This window comes from Nesoenas mayeri (genome assembly GCF_963082525.1).
Source record: "Nesoenas mayeri genome assembly, chromosome: 1".
NCBI lineage: Eukaryota > Metazoa > Chordata > Aves > Columbiformes > Columbidae > Nesoenas > Nesoenas mayeri.
This window is the reverse complement of record NC_137541.1, coordinates 212,317,431-212,335,749: the sequence shown is the minus strand read 5'-3', so window position 1 is coordinate 212,335,749 and position 18,319 is coordinate 212,317,431. Positions and strand designations below refer to the sequence as shown.

General features: G+C 46.4%; 1 protein-coding gene across 3 annotated transcripts in view; it reads right to left on the bottom strand.

Moving 5' to 3' along the window:
- Positions 1 to 604: 604 nt before the first annotated feature.
- PGM2L1 (phosphoglucomutase 2 like 1) overlaps positions 605 to 18,319 on the bottom strand; it is a 46,020-nt gene continuing 28,305 nt past the window's right edge. For all 3 annotated transcript variants that reach the window (XM_080348086.1, XM_080348088.1, XM_080348087.1), the window contains 7 exons: positions 15,834 to 15,931; positions 14,890 to 15,070; positions 12,536 to 12,629; positions 11,992 to 12,121; positions 9,502 to 9,691; positions 8,894 to 9,027; positions 605 to 4,255 (listed from right to left, as the gene is read on the bottom strand). In XM_080348086.1, coding sequence (XP_080204212.1) covers positions 4,153 to 4,255; positions 8,894 to 9,027; positions 9,502 to 9,691; positions 11,992 to 12,121; positions 12,536 to 12,629; positions 14,890 to 15,070; positions 15,834 to 15,931 — 930 coding nt within the window. In that variant the 3' untranslated portion in view covers positions 605 to 4,152. The remainder of the gene's footprint in view (positions 4,256 to 8,893; positions 9,028 to 9,501; positions 9,692 to 11,991; positions 12,122 to 12,535; positions 12,630 to 14,889; positions 15,071 to 15,833; positions 15,932 to 18,319) is intronic.

The window sequence follows — 18,319 nt, the reverse complement described above, 5'->3', positions numbered from 1 at the left end:
AAGGATGGTCCCTCGTCTTCATCAGCTTTCCTGGTAGGATTTTTATGGAGCTGAAACCTCTTTTATTGGGGTGAATTCCACCCCTTTGGGTCAATCTCTCCCCTGCAGTGCCCACCCTAGATGGTGGCTGCTCCTTTCCTCCAGTCCCCTTGTCCCCAACCTCCACCAGCTCCTTTCTAGGCTGTTGCTTTTCCCAAAGCGATTTCACTCCCAAAACACCAAATTCTCCTCAAATTTGGCTTGTTCTACGGCCCCAAACATCCGACTCTTCCCACCTGGTGGCATCAGTGGTGACTTGGGGTCACAACCTCGGTGCTCTGCCCTGGGCCAACTTCAGTGCCGAGACTCTTGGAAACGATGTCACCATTTGACAGGTGACATTTAGCATCATCATCTTCAGGAAACACTGATGTTCTGGGGGTTTTAGGTGTCCAAGCAACACACGGTCAATATTCCTCCTACACCAATTCAGGAACAACTGTGTCCCAGCTCATTTTTTGAGGCAATAGCGTTTGAACAAAGACCAAAGAAACGCGAAGGATTGCTACTACGAAGAGAATATTTTATTAGTTCTAACACTTCATCCAGCTAAATCCACATAGCAATACACACAGAAATACTTCCGAAAAGTGCAAATTCTCACTCTGTATTTGTAATATGCCCAAGTTTTACAGAACAGCCACCGGGTGAACAGGAGAACAGATCCAGAACTCGTCAGGATTCCGGATGAGGAGAACGAAGCAACTTCAGGTACTTCAATCATCTCGTACAAAGTTTCTCTTGAGCACACAAAGGGTGGAGAAGGATGGAAAATGTCCTGGGTATCAAGCTGGACTTGAACCATCCAGGTGTCACCACACAGAGTCCCCCCCCCGCATCTTATTGGGGAGAAAATGTGGCAAAAAAACGGGGGGGAGACAAAATGAAGCAGTAACAATAATAGTTTTAAAATTAAATAGAATATCCAAGTGCTTTTTCTAGCAGAACACGCATTCCACCCCACTCCGAACGACAGAAACCATCGTCCCACCTGGTGGCTTCTCGGAGTGTCCCACAATGCGCTCCCTTTAATAAAACAGGAGCCAAGGAGGGGACACAAAGTGCTGAGTACCTGTAAATCGGGGAATACCACTGGAAATGTCAACATCCTTCAACTAAAGATACAGCAACAGCTTGAAATCAGGTGCGAATTGGGGTGGAGGAGCCCCAGGTGCTGCGTGTTGTAACTCACCTCAACGTCTGAATAGAAATACATTGAATTTGAATTCTGAATTTAGGCTGTGGGTGACACGAAGAAGCATCTCCCCTACTTAAATCAAATAGTAGTTAAAATGAAGGAAATCGAGAGATCTGCTTGGGGCAGATCCCACTTCTCCTTACAAAGGTCCCATCCCAGGCTGGCGGAAACAAGTTTACCACGTATCTGAGAGGGACGGAGATGAAACCTGTCACATCAAAAAGGGAAAAGCCAAACAAACCAAGCCCTCCTCATTTTATCAAACGCTAAAACCAAATCATTGGCTGGCTAATTAAGAGTTTAAGCCAATGACTTGCTGTAGACCAACCTTTCAAAAGGTGTATTTGAACTGGAAGCGCCTATTAAACAAATCCGCAGTGGACTTTGATCTGGTATCTGCTTCCTACTCGGGTCTGCAAAGCTTTTGTTCTTATCTGTAAAGTAGTAAAGAGCAGCTGACAACTGAAAATAAGGTTGTGCACAAGCCAAACAAACTCTTAACACAACATATAACAAAGTTCCAGGGCAAAGAAAACCAAAGAATTAGAGTCCTTCACAGTAACAGAAGTCAGGGAAGCGAGATGGGAGGGAGGAGATAAAGAGTTCCAGAAATGGAACAGTATAAATATATCAAACGGTTCAAATAGGGGAGGAAAACAACGGTAGCAGCGCTTTAAAAACAGCAATAGTTACTCTAACCCTTAAAATACATTCAACACGTTGTGCCTGTTGCTGTCGTTCCAAAAGCGCCGCTCCGCCTAGAACTTACTGCTCAAATCTATCGACGAGAAGAATCCCAAATACTTAAACCCTGTGTTTTTAATTAAACATATCAAACAGTTCCCGATGTCTACGAATGGCGATTGCGAACGTAACCACCATTTTCTTCCATCCTGCGTTTCTAACTCTTGCCTACTGATATAAAGCAGATCTCACTGGGAAATTGTGGATTCCTGCTCTTTTAGGAGCACAAAAATAACTCACAAGACGTTACTCCTAACGCTAACGGCTACGATATACACCACACGCGCTACGCTTTTTACAGTGTTCACCTTTGTTCAAACTTCTGTTCCGAGTCGCTCGTTCTCTTCCAAACTATTAAGAAAGCAATTTAAAAAGCAAAAATCCCAAACGCCTAAAAGCTTAAAGCTGATGTCGGTGGAACAAACGGCGAAGCCTCTGTCGAATTCATGACGATTCGCACCTTTTTGTGAACCTGAAGACGAAGCGGCAGCCACAAATGTCTTCACGCCTTCCGAGCGCTGCACAATAACATGAGGATGCTCTAAGCGTAAATACTTTCGGCTTCTTTTCCCCGCCGCATCAGTAAAACGTACAATCGATAACAAACAAGCTTTTTGGCGTTAGATGCATTTCACTCGGCTGCAGAACCATTCGGAAAGACCTTCTCTCCAAATAAAAAATAAATAAATACGGGCGGTAAAGGAGAATTTGTGCAACACACGGAGCTTCTGCAGGACACGTACATTCATATACAGCAAAAATACTTCTCCGCGGTTATAGTGCAAAGCTGCTGTCAGCATGAAATACCCGATATCCGCGCGGCCACGGAAACCTCGGTGCTCTTTGAAGCCATCGAGATGCGACACGTACAAACAAAACACGCGGCGCCATCCTACGGCATCAAGCTGCAAGGGTAGAATAAGGACAAATGTATTTAACAATAGCGGCAAAACAACGGCTTGAATTTAACCTTCGATGCAAAGGTTAAATGTTCGTTTTTATCTATTTATGTAGTTACTGCAAAGTGATAGCGGGAGATGCCCAGAACATCACTGACTTTATTCTGAAGGCATGTATTAGAAATTTAGTAGCGACTATCACTCTCAGTTTATCACTTTCTGCTCAAGCAAAGGTAGGAAACAGCTAACGGGAAATTGTTAATAATTTACCCTAAAAGATGATGAATAACAGCATCTACAAACTGCTGTTCTAACAAATTAGTTTGTAAGATGTGACAAAAAAATTAATAATGATTTAGTGACAAGAAAAATCAAATCAAGGATGTCAGTGTCTCACCTCCACTTTCTTCCTTTTTTTAATATACAGCACGAATTCAAGCCAACAAAACCCTTTAAAGATGGGGGATAGTGGGACAAAAAATGGTTACAAGGCCTATAGGAGTTAAAATGGGCCATTTAACTGAGGAATAAGTATGTTTTTCCTCCTTTGGAAGCCTCAGAAATGCACAATGTAATTCAAAACACGGACCTGCGTGTGTTGCCACTATTGTTTCGCCATTGATATTTGAAGATACGCACAGGAAAGACACACTGCACCAAGAGTACCTTGACCAACAGAAGATACTTAAATAGCTGGAAAATGTCATATCGAACAAGTCGCCTAAATGAGAAACGCCAAGCGCTGAGCTCCACTTCAGCATTACTTTGGAAATTAAGACCTGTAACGATGATACCAGCACTCACGCACACAGCTAGGAAGAAGCAGGCTTTTTTGTGTCAGTTTGGAGCGATTGTTTCCTTCAAACGCTGCCCAAATGTCCAACTTTTTCCACACAAAAGGTATTGATACCTGAAATGAGCTTAAGACAAGATCTAGTGGCTAAGATCACCTGTCTTAAACGGCAGTTCATTAGCATTGGTGCGGGTTAATTTGGTCAAAAGGACAGGAAATTGTAACAATAAATAGTATTTAATATTAATATAATAATAAATCCTGTTCTTTTCTCTCATGTCCTCTCCTTACCCCAATTTTCTAGCCCAGACTTTGGTGAAAAGCCTGACAAAAGAATGCTTCTTCTTTAGAGAATACAACTGGAGCTGTTTGATTAACACACATACACACACGTATTAAACTGAATTCTGTTCTTGGTTCCTCGGTTTCACACGCCGCGGGGCCGGCGGTCGCTCCTTCGAACAGAAGTGATGGGAGACCTAAGCAGAGCGCCAGATCAGTCCGTTCTTATCCGGCTCCAGAAAATTCGCAATCAAAGCTTCAATAAGCTGCTGAAGTTCTTCTTCCAGCACGGTTCTGTCACTAGAAAGAGAATAATATCACGTCAGGGGGTTGATAAATGCCAAGATTCTATTTAAAAATAAAATAAAACCAAGATCTGATGGTTATGGAGTAGCTCTATGTTTCCTACCAGCATCAACATGCAGAGACTCACAGAATGTCAGGGGTTGAAGGGACCTGGAAAGCTCATCCAGTGCAATCCCCCCATGGAGCAGGAACACCCAGATGAGGTTACACAGGAAGGTGTCCAGGCGGGTTGGAATGTCTGCACAGAAGGAGACTCCACAACCCCCCTGGGCAGCCTGGGCCAGGCTCTGCCACCCTCACCACAAACAAGTTTCTTCCCATATTTAAGTGGAACCTCTTGTGTTCCAGTTTGAACCCATTACCCCTTGTCCTATCACTTGTTGTCACCGAGAAGAGCCTGGCTCCATCCTCCTGACACTCACCCTTTCCATATTGATCCCCATGAATGAGTCACCCCTCAGTCTCCTCTTGTCCAGCTCTAGAGCCCCAGCTCCCTCAGCCTTTCCTCACACGGGAGATGCTCCACTCCCTTCAGCATCTTGGTGGCTGCGCTGGACTCTCTGCAGCAGTTCCCTGTCCTGCTGGAGCTGAGGGGCCACAGCTGGACACAAGATTCCAGGTGTGGTCTCCCCAGGGCAGAGCAGAGGGGCAGGAGAACCTCTCTGACCTACTGACCACCCCCTTCTCACCCACCCCAGGTACCATGGGCTTCCTGGCCACAAGGGCCCAGTGCTGGCCCATGCTCACCCTGCTGTCCCCAGGACCCCCAGGTCCCTTTCCCCTACACTGCTCTCCAACAGGTCATTCCAACTTACACTGGAACCTGGGGTTGTTCCTGCCCAGATTCAAGACTCTACACTTGCCCTTGTTCTAGTTCATTACATTTCTCCCCGCCCAGCTCTCCAGCCTGTCCCGGTCTCTGATGGCAGCACAGCCTCTGGCGTGTCGGCCACTCCTCCCAGCTTGGTGTCACCAGCAAACTTGCTGACAGTCACTCTATTCCCTCATCCAAATCATTGATGAATATATTGAATAACAGCGGCCCCAGCACTGCCCCTGAGGCACTGCACTAGATCCAGGCCTCAACTGGACTCTGCCCCATTGACCACGACTCTCTGGCTTCTTCCCTTCAGCCAGTTCACAGTCACCTCACTACCCGATCGTCCAGACCGCACTCCCTCAGTTCAGCTGTGAGGATGCTGTGGGACACTGTGCCAAATGCCTCACTCAAGTCAAGGTAGACCATGGCCTCCAACCATTTGCTTTAACAAGCTACTTTGTGGTAGTGACTATCGCAATTTTAATTTATTTTTATTAAAAAAGAACGGCCACAAGAGGGCTCTGCGCTCCAGAGGGGACACAAGAACTAAGGACTGCAAAACCAACCCACGACTGGCCAGACACAGGCTGTAAATGGATTAAAAAGTCCGAATGAGCTTCTAATAGCAAATATCGATACCCCGTAATTTTCTCTCCGTGGCGTTCTGTATCTGACTCTATTTTGACTAAGGTGCAATTTAGGAGGACTGAGTAATCAGGCAAAGTGTCACGGCTCACAAGGGGACACTGTAACATACTGATCCTTTCCTTATTTAAACACACAGTCATTTATTCGAGTAAAAAGGCAACATCCACACGCACAAACACTAAGATATTGCAGCACTCCTCTAAAACTCCATAATCCCTCTCCTACCCACAATGTCTCACTGGAGGGAGAGGAACTCAGGCTGTTTTTAAAGGAGAAAATACAAACCAGACTTCTTTACATTTGCTGTGTTCATTTGTGGAACCGGCAATAATGAATATATCACCGCCCTTCAGGCCACCACTTCCTTTAAAAGAAAATACCTAAAAACGCTGCCATAAAAGTGAGTTTCCTGATGCTCAGCATTTAAGAATAATCAATAAACAGCAACTCATAAAACTATTCGCAAAGCTATTACAGAGAAGAGTGTCTTTTGAGGTTCCTACAGACCATTTGATGCCTCGAACCAGGGAAGCTTGAAAGCTTTTCAATTTTCTGTTCCAGATAATAATTGTCGTTAACCGTAGGTATTACTAAAATTCAAGGTCGATGTATTTTTCTGACTTGCCAGAATGAACAACAGCAGAAGCCCAAACGAAGCATCAAAGCATCTGGCCTTGACTTGTGTTAAAATTAGGTTAAGGGCAATTTTTCTAGCATTTATTTCTTCCTCGTTGGTGCAGCTGTTTGGCTCCACTGTATCTTTCCTTTTCTTCAGCGTCTACATCAAATGGTACCATGTCCACTCTCTGGTTTATGGAAGCACAGAATCATTTTGGATAGAAAAGACCCTGAGGATCATCAAGTCCAGCCCTAACCTAACTCTGGCACTAACCCATGTCGCTGAGAACCTCGTGTCCGTCTGTCCAACCCTCCAGGGATGGTGACTCCAGCACTGCCCTGGGCAGCCTGTTCCAATGCCCCACAGCCCTTTGGGGAAGAAATTGTTCCCCACATCCAACCTCAACCTCCCCTGGCGCAACTTGAGGCCGTTTCCTCTGCTCCTGGCGCTTGTTCCTGGGGAGCAGAGCCCGACTCCCCTGGCTCCAAGCTCCTTTCAGGCAGTTCAGAGATCACAAGGTCTCCCCTCAGCTCCTGTTCTCCAGCTGAACCCCCCAGCTCCCTCAGCCACCCCCGTCACACTTGTGCTCCAGCCCCTCACCAGCTCCGTTCCCTTCTCTCCACTCACTCCAGCACCTCAAGGTCTTTCTTGGCATGAGGGTCCCAAAACTGCCCCCAGGATTGGCGGTTTGGCCTCCCCAGGTCCCAGCACAGGGACGGTCACTGCCCTGGGCCTGCTGGCCACACCAGTGCTGGTACCAGCCAGGATGCTGGTGGCCTCTTGGCCACCTGGGCACACGCTGGCTCATGTTCAGCCGCTGGCACCAACACCCCCAGCTCCTTTTCCGCCGGGCACTTTCCAGCCGCTCTTCCCCGAGCCTGTAGCGCTGCCTGGGGTTGCTGTGACCCCAGGGCAAGACCCGGCACTTGGCCTTGGTGAACCTCAGACAATTGGCCTCAGCCCATGGATCCAGCCGGGCCAGACCCCTCTGTATGGCCTTCCCACCCTCCAGCACATCAACACTCCACCCAACTTGGTGCTGTCTGCAAACTCACTGAGGGTGCACTTGATCCCTTTATCCAAATCAGTGATGAAGAGATTAAACAGAACTGGCCACAACACGGAGCCCTGGGGACACCACTCGTGACCGGCCAACAACTGCATTTGGCTCCATTCACCACAACTCTTCATTCCTACATAAACTAAGAAGTGCTTTCATCTACAAGACAATCAGAAAGTTCTCTGACCAAATAAATACAAGTTTCTGGTAAGAGCTGGCACTCCGAAAAGTGAGGTGTAGAACTTCTACCACTTCTCTGACCTGCTGTTACTCCACAGTCAGTTCAGAACAGTTTAAAAACGTGATTCAAAAGATTTCAATGGTGTAAACACACTCTATGCTTTTATCTTCTCCTTTTCAACTGGAAGAAGCTGAATCCAGGCGGCTGTCAGAAGGGGAGAGACCTCTACTTGCTATCCAGAAACTCAGAGCAACACAGCAAATTCGCAAATACAACAGGAATCCACCTAGGTTTAAGGATATTTGCACAACTTCATGAATTTATAATTGCAAGAGAATAATCACAGAATCACAGAATGTGAGGGGCTGGAAGGGCCCTAGAAAGCTCCTCCAGTGCAATCCCCCCATGGAGCAGGAACACCCAGATGAGGTTACACAGAAAGGTGTCCAGGCGGGTTGGAATGTCTGCACAGAAGGAGACTCCACAACCCCCCTGGGCAGCCTGGGCCAGGCTCTGCCACCCTCACCAGGAACAAGTTTCTTCCCAAATTTAAGTGGAACCTCCTGTGTTCCAGTTTGATCCCATTACCCCTTGTCCTGTCACTGGTTGTCACCGAGAAGAGCCTGGCTCCATCCTCCTGACACTGCCCCTTTCCATATTGATCCCCAGGAACGAGTCACCCCTCAGTGTCCTCTTGTCCAGCTCCAGAACTCCAGCTCCCTCAGCCTTTCCTCACACGGGAGATGCTCCACTCCCTTCAGCATCTTGGTGGCTGCGCTGGACTCTCTCCAGCACTTCTCTGTCCTGCTGGAACTGAGGGGCCACAACTGGACACAAGATTCCAGGTGTGGTCTCCCCAGGGCAGAGCAGAGGGGCAGGAGAACCTCTCTGACCTACTGACCACCCCCTTCTAACCCACCCCAGGTACCATTGGCTTCCTGGCCACAAGGGCCCAATGCTGGCCCATGCTCACCCTGCTGTCCCCAGGACCCCCAGGTCCCTTTCCCCTACACTGCTCTCTAACAGGTCATTCCCCAACTTATACTGGAACTTGGGGAATTAATTTAATTAAAGAAGTCTCCTACAGTACCAGATGCTGAAAATTCAATTCTTTTTTGTCTTATTCACTGGAGAGGGGGGTCTCTTATGAGCAGGAACATGCATCGCTGGCCAGTTTAACATCTGGAACAGTCAGCTGAGGCTCAGGTCTACAAGAAGGCAGAAGAATCCTCCTCCACGCAGGGAACAGACCTCAAATTTCATTTTTCAGCCCAAAAGCACATTGCAGCAGACCTGCCACCGACCTCTGTTCGGGCAGCGCGCACATCTCCGCGTAGTACTTGATCTTTGGTTCTGTCCCGCTGGTCCGAAGGGTGGCGACGCAACCGTTTTGAAACGTAAAAGTGATCATCTGGCTGCTTTTACTCACCGGCAGCACCTGTAAAAACAATAATATTTTGTTACGGACCGCCCCAATGAACACAAATGTGGTGGGGTTTCTTATTTTTATTTTAATACAACATTCAGCACATAGAAAGCTAAATAAATACGCCAAAACCTGCTGCCTATTGCCTGGATCAGACTCAATATTTCAGGATAATGGCACTACTTCCCACTGCAATTCCAACACCTGGAAGCCCGATAGACAGCTTAAGAATTGCAGGAGCCTCAAGCTATTTAATTTAAGAAGTTTAGTCATTGTTATATCAAAATAGTCAACACTACAGCGAAGCCATTTAACATTTAAGTAGTTTTCTTCCCAGTAAATGTTGTTGAGTGTTCTTAATATAGGATGGTAATTATACTGGCATCTTAGCTGACAAAGAACATCTTTCTGCGCAGTTCTTGGTCCATTTACCTTTTAATTTCCTCAAAAAGAGAACCCCTCCTGCAATAATACTCTGTAACTCACCGATTTCTTATTCGGCTGGCTGCTGTCGTAGCCGGTGGTAACATCTCGTACGTGTAAAATATTGTAAATCCCACAAAAGCTTGGATAACATTGAGGGGTATCGAAGTTCCGAAGTCTCTCAAATATCCTTTTGATCGTAGGAGGATCGTAGCACAAGAAATAGGAAGTCTTGGATATGTGATATCCGTACCTACAAGCAGATTGACATTTTCAGTTATAAGATTCAGAAGTTTTCTGTACATTTGGTATGTAAAGAAAAGTCCCGGTTTGGAAAAGCAATAACAGAACCAGAATGCAGCTTTCACAGCCATGGAAATAGATATTTATAGGGAAACGTCCGGGCTCTGAATCCGATTTCACAGCATTCCTCAGATCATCTTAAGCTATTTGTAAATTCAAGCAAAAGTTTCAGATCCAAAGAAATAAAAGCCAACCATTTGGGCAAGTGCAGCCTCAATTGCCCTCTGTAAATTAATATACAGTATCATTCCTACACCATGTTGAAATATAAGTTGTCCTTCACTATATTCCACTTATTACTTGTTCTACAGAGACCATTCTCTGCATCGTGACTAGAAGATCTGTTATCATGATCGCTGACAGCTTTTTAATCCAGTTGTGCAGAATTGTTTCTGCTGCAGTTCGCTTGTGACACAGCGAACTCCCAAGTGCCACAAAGAGACAAACGCCCATCAGTGTTTGCGCTTCCTCGTTCCAGGTTCCACAATTGGTCTTTCTGCTGGGCTGGCAGGAAAATCAATGGCATCTATGATTTGCTGTAATTGTGCTAATAATCCCATTACAGCCGAGGAAGTTCTCCCTATAAACTGGGCTTATCACAGTACGACTTTTCATTCTGACATAAATATGTTCCTCGTTTTATTGCTGTCTGTCAAACAGAGGCTGTTCCTTTAACCTCTGTTCTGTTACAAATCTCTGCCAGAATCACAGAATCCCAGAATGTCAGGGGTTGAAGGGACCTGGAAAGCTCATCCAGTGCAATCCCCCCATGGAGCAGGAACACCCAGATGAGGTTACACAGGAAGGTGTCCAGGCGGGTTGGAATGTCTGCACAGAAGGAGATTCCACAATCCCCCTGGGCAGCCTGGGCCAGGCTCTGCCACCCTCACCAGGAACAAGTTTCTTATCAAATTTAAGTGGAACCTTTTGTGTTCCAGTTTGAATCCATCACCCCTTGTTCTACCATTGGTTGTCACCGAGAAGAGCCTGGCTCCATCCTCCTGACACTCACTCTTTCCATATTGATCCCCATGAATGAGTCCCCCCTCAGTGTCCTCTTGTCCAGCTCCAGAGCCCCAGCTCCCTCAGCCTTTCCTCACACGGGAGATGCTCCACTCCCTGCAGCATCTTGGTGGCTGCACTGGACTCTCTCCAGCAGTTCCCTGTCCTGCTGGAACTGAGGGGCCACAACTGGACACAAGATTCCAGGTGTGGTCTCCCCAGGGCAGAGCAGAGGGGCAGGAGAACCTCTCTGACCTACTGACCACCCCCTTCTCATCCACCCCAGATACCATTGGCTTCCTGGCCACAAGGGCCCAATGCTGGCTCATGGTCACCCTGCTGTCCCCAGGACCCCCAGGTCCCTTTCCCCTACACTGCTCTCCAACAGCTCGTTCCCCAACTTACACTGGAACCTGGGGTTGTTCCTGCCCAGATCCAAGACTCTACACTTGCCCTTGTTCTAGTTCGTTACATTTCTCCCCGCCCAACTCTCAGCCTGTCCAGGTCTCTGATGGCAGCACAGCCTCTGGCGTGTCAGCCACTCCTCCCAGCTTGGTGTCACCAGCAAACTTGCTGACAGTCACTCTATTCCCTCGTCCAATTAATTAATGAATATATTGAATAACAGCGGCCCCAGCACTGCCCCTGAGGCACTGCACTAGATCCAGGCCTCAACTGGACTCTGCCCCATTGATCACAACTCTCTGGCTTCTTCCCTTCAGCCAGTTCACAGTCACCTCACTACCCGATCGTCCAGACCGCACTCCCTCAGTTCAGCTGTGAGGATGCTGTGGGACACTGTGTCAAATGCCTTACTCAAGCCAAGGTAGATCATGTCCACCGCTCTGCCATCATCATGTGATCTTCTAACAATCCCCAGACAGTGTTTCGGTGAAAATATTCAGTGTTTAAAGAGAGGCACACTAAGATATAGCTACCCAGGAAAAGATAAGTAACACAGTGTGAATTAAACACAAGAGAAAAGTTTGCCTTTGAGGATCCATATGTAAAATTCTACTTTTTCCATAATTTATTGCAGAAACATGATAAAAAGAGTCTCTTTAGTCTTTTGGGAAATGTGGCATTGAAGTGGTATCAGTAATTCTGAACACTGCAGCATCAGAAAAAAGAACTGAGAGTGATAAAACACCTGAGGGACGTATGAAAAATACTTTCTAGATTATTGTCAGCTCCAAAATAGTTCAAAATAGTTCTACAGGTTTCATAGTCATGAAAAATACAACTTACATTTCGTAGATCTCAATGAGTTTCTGCGCTAGCGTGAGGTTCTTGTGCTCCAGGTACGTTGCCATTTCCGCTATGACCACAGCTGCGCTCACACCGTCTTTATCCAACACCGATGTGCCACACATGAAACCTAAAAAGAGAAGAATTGATTGTGGAAAAATAAGCTGACATACTGTTACAGTGATGTACTTCAAAGTTTTAACCTTCTTCCTGGAAAAGAAACTTGATTAATACATGTAAGCTGGTTTTATTACTGCATGTACATTCCTATTTGGTGTGAAATCAAAGTTAGGGGTCATAGGGCTGGAAAGATACGTGTTATAATCAATTAATTGGTAACATCTGCTCACATAGTCCAGTGCTAAACACACAGTGTGGCCAAGCTGCCTTCTTTCCAAAGGGATATATGTGCAAGATCTTATTAATTCACAGAATCCCAGAATAAAGTACCTTTGTGTTTCTTTTCATAACTAAGACCTCTCCTTTTTAGGTGCATTTTTCCCCCACAATTCTCAGTATTATAAAGGGATATTAACACACATACCAATAGACTCTTCGAACGCAAAGAGAACTTCTTTTCCATTATCCAGGAGATCTTTCACTCTGCTTCCAATCCATTTAAAACCGGGGAGCGTTTCCTGAAACAGAAAAAAAATATGCATTAAATACACATTTTCTGTGTCATTTCAGGTGTAGAAGTTCAGGAAAACAAAATTAACTAAAAGAAACAAAAAGAAAGGAAAAAATAAAGATGACGCATTTGAAATTTTAGGGTCAATGGGAGAGATTGCGTCAGGATCTAAACACCAAAGCCTAAGGACATTTTTCTTATTCAAATCATTTACTTGAATTTACATCTAATCAATCGATCAATAGAACAGGGATAGTAAAGACAAACATTGAACAAGTTGTATCTTCTGTACAGATTATGAAACTAAGGCAAAGCATCGCTGGGCAGCATTTTACTAGGGAATACTCAACTAGGATACGAACATCAAAATCAAGGAGTGAGACACTGTAGTGCTCTCACTGATTAGATACCATGTTCCATGGTGCTTATCAGATGAGACAACAGGACAAAGTTAGTCAAGAAGAAAAGTTATAGAACCACAGAATCACAGAATGGACTGGGTTGGAAAAGACCTCAGAGATCATCAAGTCCAACCCTTGGTCCAACTCCAGCCCATTGACTAGATCATGGCACTAAGTGCCATGGCCAATCTCAGCTTAAAAACCTCCAGGGCCGGTGAGTCCAGCACCTCCCTGGGCAGCCATTCCAATGCCTGACCACTCTCTCTGCACAGAATTGCTTTCCAATCTCCAGCCTCAATTTCCCCTGGCAGAGTTGAAGCCCATGGCCCCTTGTCCTATTGCTGATGCCTGGGAGAAGAGCCCAATCCCCACCTGGCTAGAACTGCCCTTCAGGTAGTTCTAGAGAGTGCTGAGCTCCCCTCTAAGCCTCCTCTTCTCCAGACTGAACAAGCCCAGCTCCCTCAGCCTCTCCCCATAGGGCTTGTGTTCAAGTCCCTTCACCAGTCTTGTTGCTCTTCTCTGGACCCGCTCCAGCACTTCAATCTCTTTCTTGAGCTGAGGGGCCCAGAACTGAACACAATACTCCAGGTGTGGCCTCCCCAATGCAGAGCACAGGGGAAGGATCACTGCCCTTGTCCTGCTGACCACGCTGGTTTGGATACAGGACAGGACACCATTGGCCTTCTTGGCCACCTGGGCACACTGGTGGCTCATGTTGAGCTTCCTGTCCATTAGTCCCCCCAGGTCCCTTTCTGCCTGGCTGCTCTCCAGCCACTCTGTGCCCAGCCTGGAGCTGCAGGGGGTTGTTGTGGCCAAAGTGCCGGACCCGGCACTTGGCTTTGTTGTTACAGAGATATAAAAAGCAACTTTGGGTGCTGGGAGGGAAGAGCGCTGCCCGATTCCTTCAAATCATACAAAAGCAGTCAAAAGAAAATGGTCGTTATTTGGAAGGTACAAAGAGGTGAAGCTTTTCAAGGAGATCAAGGGGTTCTGTAAATTCCTGGGGGTTTTCCAGCTAAATGTGTCCCCTTCCAGAAATAAAATATATGAACAGTATTTAGTGAGTTAACAAAATTCACTACAAGGCAGTGAGATTCAACCTGATTAAGCATATCTAAAAATTGTTTACAGAGCTGCTTTCAATTGAAGTTTTTAACTTGTCGCCATTCGGTAAAATATCTTTTCCCACTGCACGTGGCTTTAATTAAGAGGCGTATGAAACAAGACCTGGAACTCTGTGTGTTTGTGCTGAGCTTTAGAGCACTTGCATCTCTCAGGGTTAAGATGCAACAGAAATCACAGCAAGTACTTAATTTGAATGCCAAAATTAAAATAATAATTGCCCATCTGCAGGGGCGCTCCCAGTTTTGTTTTTCAGCAAGTCCTCAATGAAACGGCATTAAGGATGTGAACATAAGAGTTGCCTTGTCGGTCACAATTTGAAGCAAAACCAAATTTGAAACCTACTAGTGAAGGAATATTGTGCAACCTCTGTTTGCTACAAATCCATCCAAACCCACCCAATTTTTGCAGCAAACACACCAAGTTGCACACACTTTGATTCCCTCACACAGAAGGGTTTATCTCTAGGAAAATAACCAAGACAAAGGCATTTCTCTTACACGTAATTTAGGTTTTAATCTGCGTCACCTGCTAGTCACAGCCTCCTTGCAGCTTTGCATAAGCTGATTTCATCAGCTGCATTGGCTGCAAGATGCTGAAATCAGACAACATTCTCAAGTTGGAACACATCAAAACTCGCAGCCAAAAGACTGGAAATCATCTGGTTTTCATTTCATAAAGCCCTAAGATGGGGGGCAAGACGAAGAACACAGCGATCATTTATTCTGCCACACCAGCACTCACTTCGAAGTGAAATCCCTCCTTAAGAGCAATTGCCCGCAAAATCTTCGAGGAGACTGTGGTCGCCAACATGTAAACGTTCTTCACATCCGCGTCTTCGGAGCGGTTTTCCTTCCAGCAAGAAAACATCCACCAGCCAAACAAAGCCGCCAGTTCATTGCCAGTGAACACCTTCCAGCGTCCGCTGCCGACAGGAGAGAAAACAGAGTATTGTCATGTTTGCCATCTCAAGGGGAGTTTTCTGCGGCCGCTGGAACAACTGGGATCCGAGCACAACAAGCTGCTCTAGACAAAGCCACCGTACTAACAGGACGGCACATTGATCACGTCTGGATGATTTACAAGCCCAGTGCGTTCTATTTGCGAGCAAAGACACCAAGTATCTTTACCGTCTCGCTTTAAAATAGCTTAAGTCTTTTTAATTTCTCAAACAGAAGGAGTCTATATGAGTCTATACATTGTAGACAGGCAATGCCTGCACAACTGTGCGTTATAGACAGTTACTTACACAGCGATCAGATTTTTGGCCTGTTAGTGGGAGAAAAACAATTTACATTCAATATGAATAAGCCAGGAAAACAATATAATAGCCCCCAAGAGCTGACTGTCCCAAGGCAGAACTGGTTTGCTTAATAGAAGTGAAAACACGGTGACAACAAGATTTTACTGTCTTTAGTAACTTTTCAGTTCAATTTTATTTGGCCATTTACTGTAACACTAAGTATTTAATCATATCAATCAGTTATTAACTGATTTTATTTAAAATACATTATTTTAGGTGAAGCTATACCCAAAGGTGAAGCCAGCAAGGAAAATAACCCAAATAACTAAGTCCTGATGGGGAAAAGTGTGTTGAAGGTGCGGGCCTGTCAAAGCTTTGGGGATATTCGGCAATTGTCACTAACTCTTCTGCACAAAGAGGTAAAAGAAAAGGTCCCGTCACTTACTTCTCCTGCTGTTCTGCCACCGCGAGTCTGTCTGCGTCTGGGTCAGTGGCCACCACCACTTTAGCGCTTTCTTTCTCTGCGAGCCTCAGTGACAACTCCTGGGAAGGGAAGAGGAAAGGGGAAGAAAGGAAGAGGGAAGGGGAAAGGGGAAAGGGGAAAGGGGAAAGGGGAAGGGGGAAAGGGGAAGGGGGAAAGGGGAAGGGGGAAAGGGGAAGGGGGAAAGGGGAAGGGGAAAGGGGAAGGGGAAAGGGAAAGGGGAAAGGGGAAAGGGGAAGGGGAAGGGGAAAGGGGAAGGGGAAAGGGGAAGGGGAAAGGGGAAGGGGAAAGGGGAAGGGGAAGGGGAAAGGGGAAGGGGGAAGGGGAAAGGGGAAGGGGAAAGGGGAAGGGGAAAGGGGAAGGGGAGGGGAAGGGGAAGGGAAGGGGAAGGGAAGGGGAAGGGAAGGGGAAGGGGAAAGGAAGGGGAAGGGGAAAGGAAGGGGAAGGGGAAAGGAAGGGGAAGGGGAAAGGGAGGGGAAGGGGAAAGGGAGGGGAAGGGGAAAGGGAGGGGAAGGGGAGAGGAAGGGGAAGGGGAGAGGAAGGGGAAGGGGAGAGGAAGGGGAAGGGGAGAGGAAGGGGAAGGGGAGAGGAAGGGGAAAGGGAAAGGAAGGGGAAGGGGAAAGGAAGGGGAAGGGGAAAGGGGAAGGAGAAAGGAAGGGGAAGGGGAAAGGGGAAGGGGAAAGGAAGAGGAAAGGGGAAGGGGGAAGAGGAAAGGGGAAGGGGGAAGAGGAAAGAGGAAGGGGGAAGAGGAAAGAGGAAGGGGGAAGAGGAAAGAGGAAGGGGGAAGAGGAAGGGGGAAGAGGGAAGAGGAAAGGGAAGGCAGATGAGGAAGGGGAAGGCGGATGAGGAAGGGGAAGGCGGATGAGGAAGGGGAAGGCGGATGAGGAAGGGGAAGGGGGAAGAGGAAGGGAGAAGAGGAAGGGGAAGGGAGAAGAGGAAGGGGAAGGGAGAAGAGGAAGGGGAAGGGAGAAGAGGAAGGGGAAAGAGAAAGGGGAAGGAGGAAGGGGAAGAGGAAGAGAGACAAAATATAAAAGTCACAATGGCAAAACCCCAGTCTTCCTACTTATCTGTAACATGCAGTGATATAAAAGCTCATATGGATTGTTGTGACAACCTCGATGCGCTCCCCCCGTCCCAATCGAAACAAAGGATGATGTTATGCCTTAAACATCTAGTTTTTGATGCTCTGGGTGGAAAAGACAGCTGGCTGTGGAGCCAGACACCTTGGTTTATCTTTCCCAAGGTTTTGTGATGCAACACATGCAATTAACTGTGTTGCTGTGAAGGCCTCATGGCCTAATTGGGATGATGGAGATGAACCATCTGTTGGAAAACCAACTACCAGAAGAAACCACGAACCAACAGCTACGGGTGACACAACTCACTTCTGGTCAGTACGGTGAAATTTCCCCTTGTTTGAAGACCCCAAACCCACTTCCAGATGAGTCTTCCTAATTAGCACGAAGAGCAAACGGAGGGAGGAGATGAACCACCTGTGTGATTTGACTATGAGTCAACCACTTCATTCTACAAATACGACAGCCTGGATGAGCCACTTTGAGCTCCCCCTGCTAAATAAGGGAGCTGCATGGCAATGGTTTTACTACTCACAGCCCAATGAATGAGCCCAATTTAAGTTTAATATTAATCATTTAGCTTAAGTCGATGCACACTAAATACAATGAATTATTTAGAGATATAAGGTTGTATGATTTTTAATATACTCTTTGCTTCATGTTACTTGCTAAGCTGGATTTGCTAAAATTTTAAGGTGTAAAGTTGTGCTCATATTTACCGAAAGCAGCTACAAATTACACTGAATACTTATAAGATAAGGCCTATTTTGGACTTTGCTAAGAAAGGATTTATCCAGACAAAACAGCACCTTTAAGGCCATGGATCAGAAACAATGTCAACAGCTGAACAAAACAAAGGCCCACGTGGAATCAGAGAAAAAGATCCAATGAGAAGCAAGAAGACCCCAAAGTGAAATTTTGCTATTGGACTGAACCATAGTGTGAATGGTTATACATAAAGATATAAAGTATAAAAATATATCAAGGTCTATGGTTTTCTATGCTCGGTTGGGCTTCTGCGCAGGTTCCCAGCTGGATCCAGCCCTCCTGCTAGTCTACTCCATTCGTTTCTTTCTTTTCCCTATGCACTTTGTCTCCTGAAAGTCTGCTCTGCATAGGGTTATCAGGCCTCGCCGGAACATTTGCCTCTGGAGCTTTAAACATAGAGTCCAGAGCAAATGGTTATCAGGGAGAGAAGAATCCTGACAGTTTGATGGTGAATGGACAGACACCTGGAGAGAAGTTCAGCAGCATTCGGTTTGGTGTATTTCCCCCAGGCAGTAAGTAATAGAGTGAACGCGCCACCGAACTCTTTTAAGTCGCTCTTCTCTCTAAGAAATCTAAACATTTGTTCTGCAGTGAGCAGAACCCTAA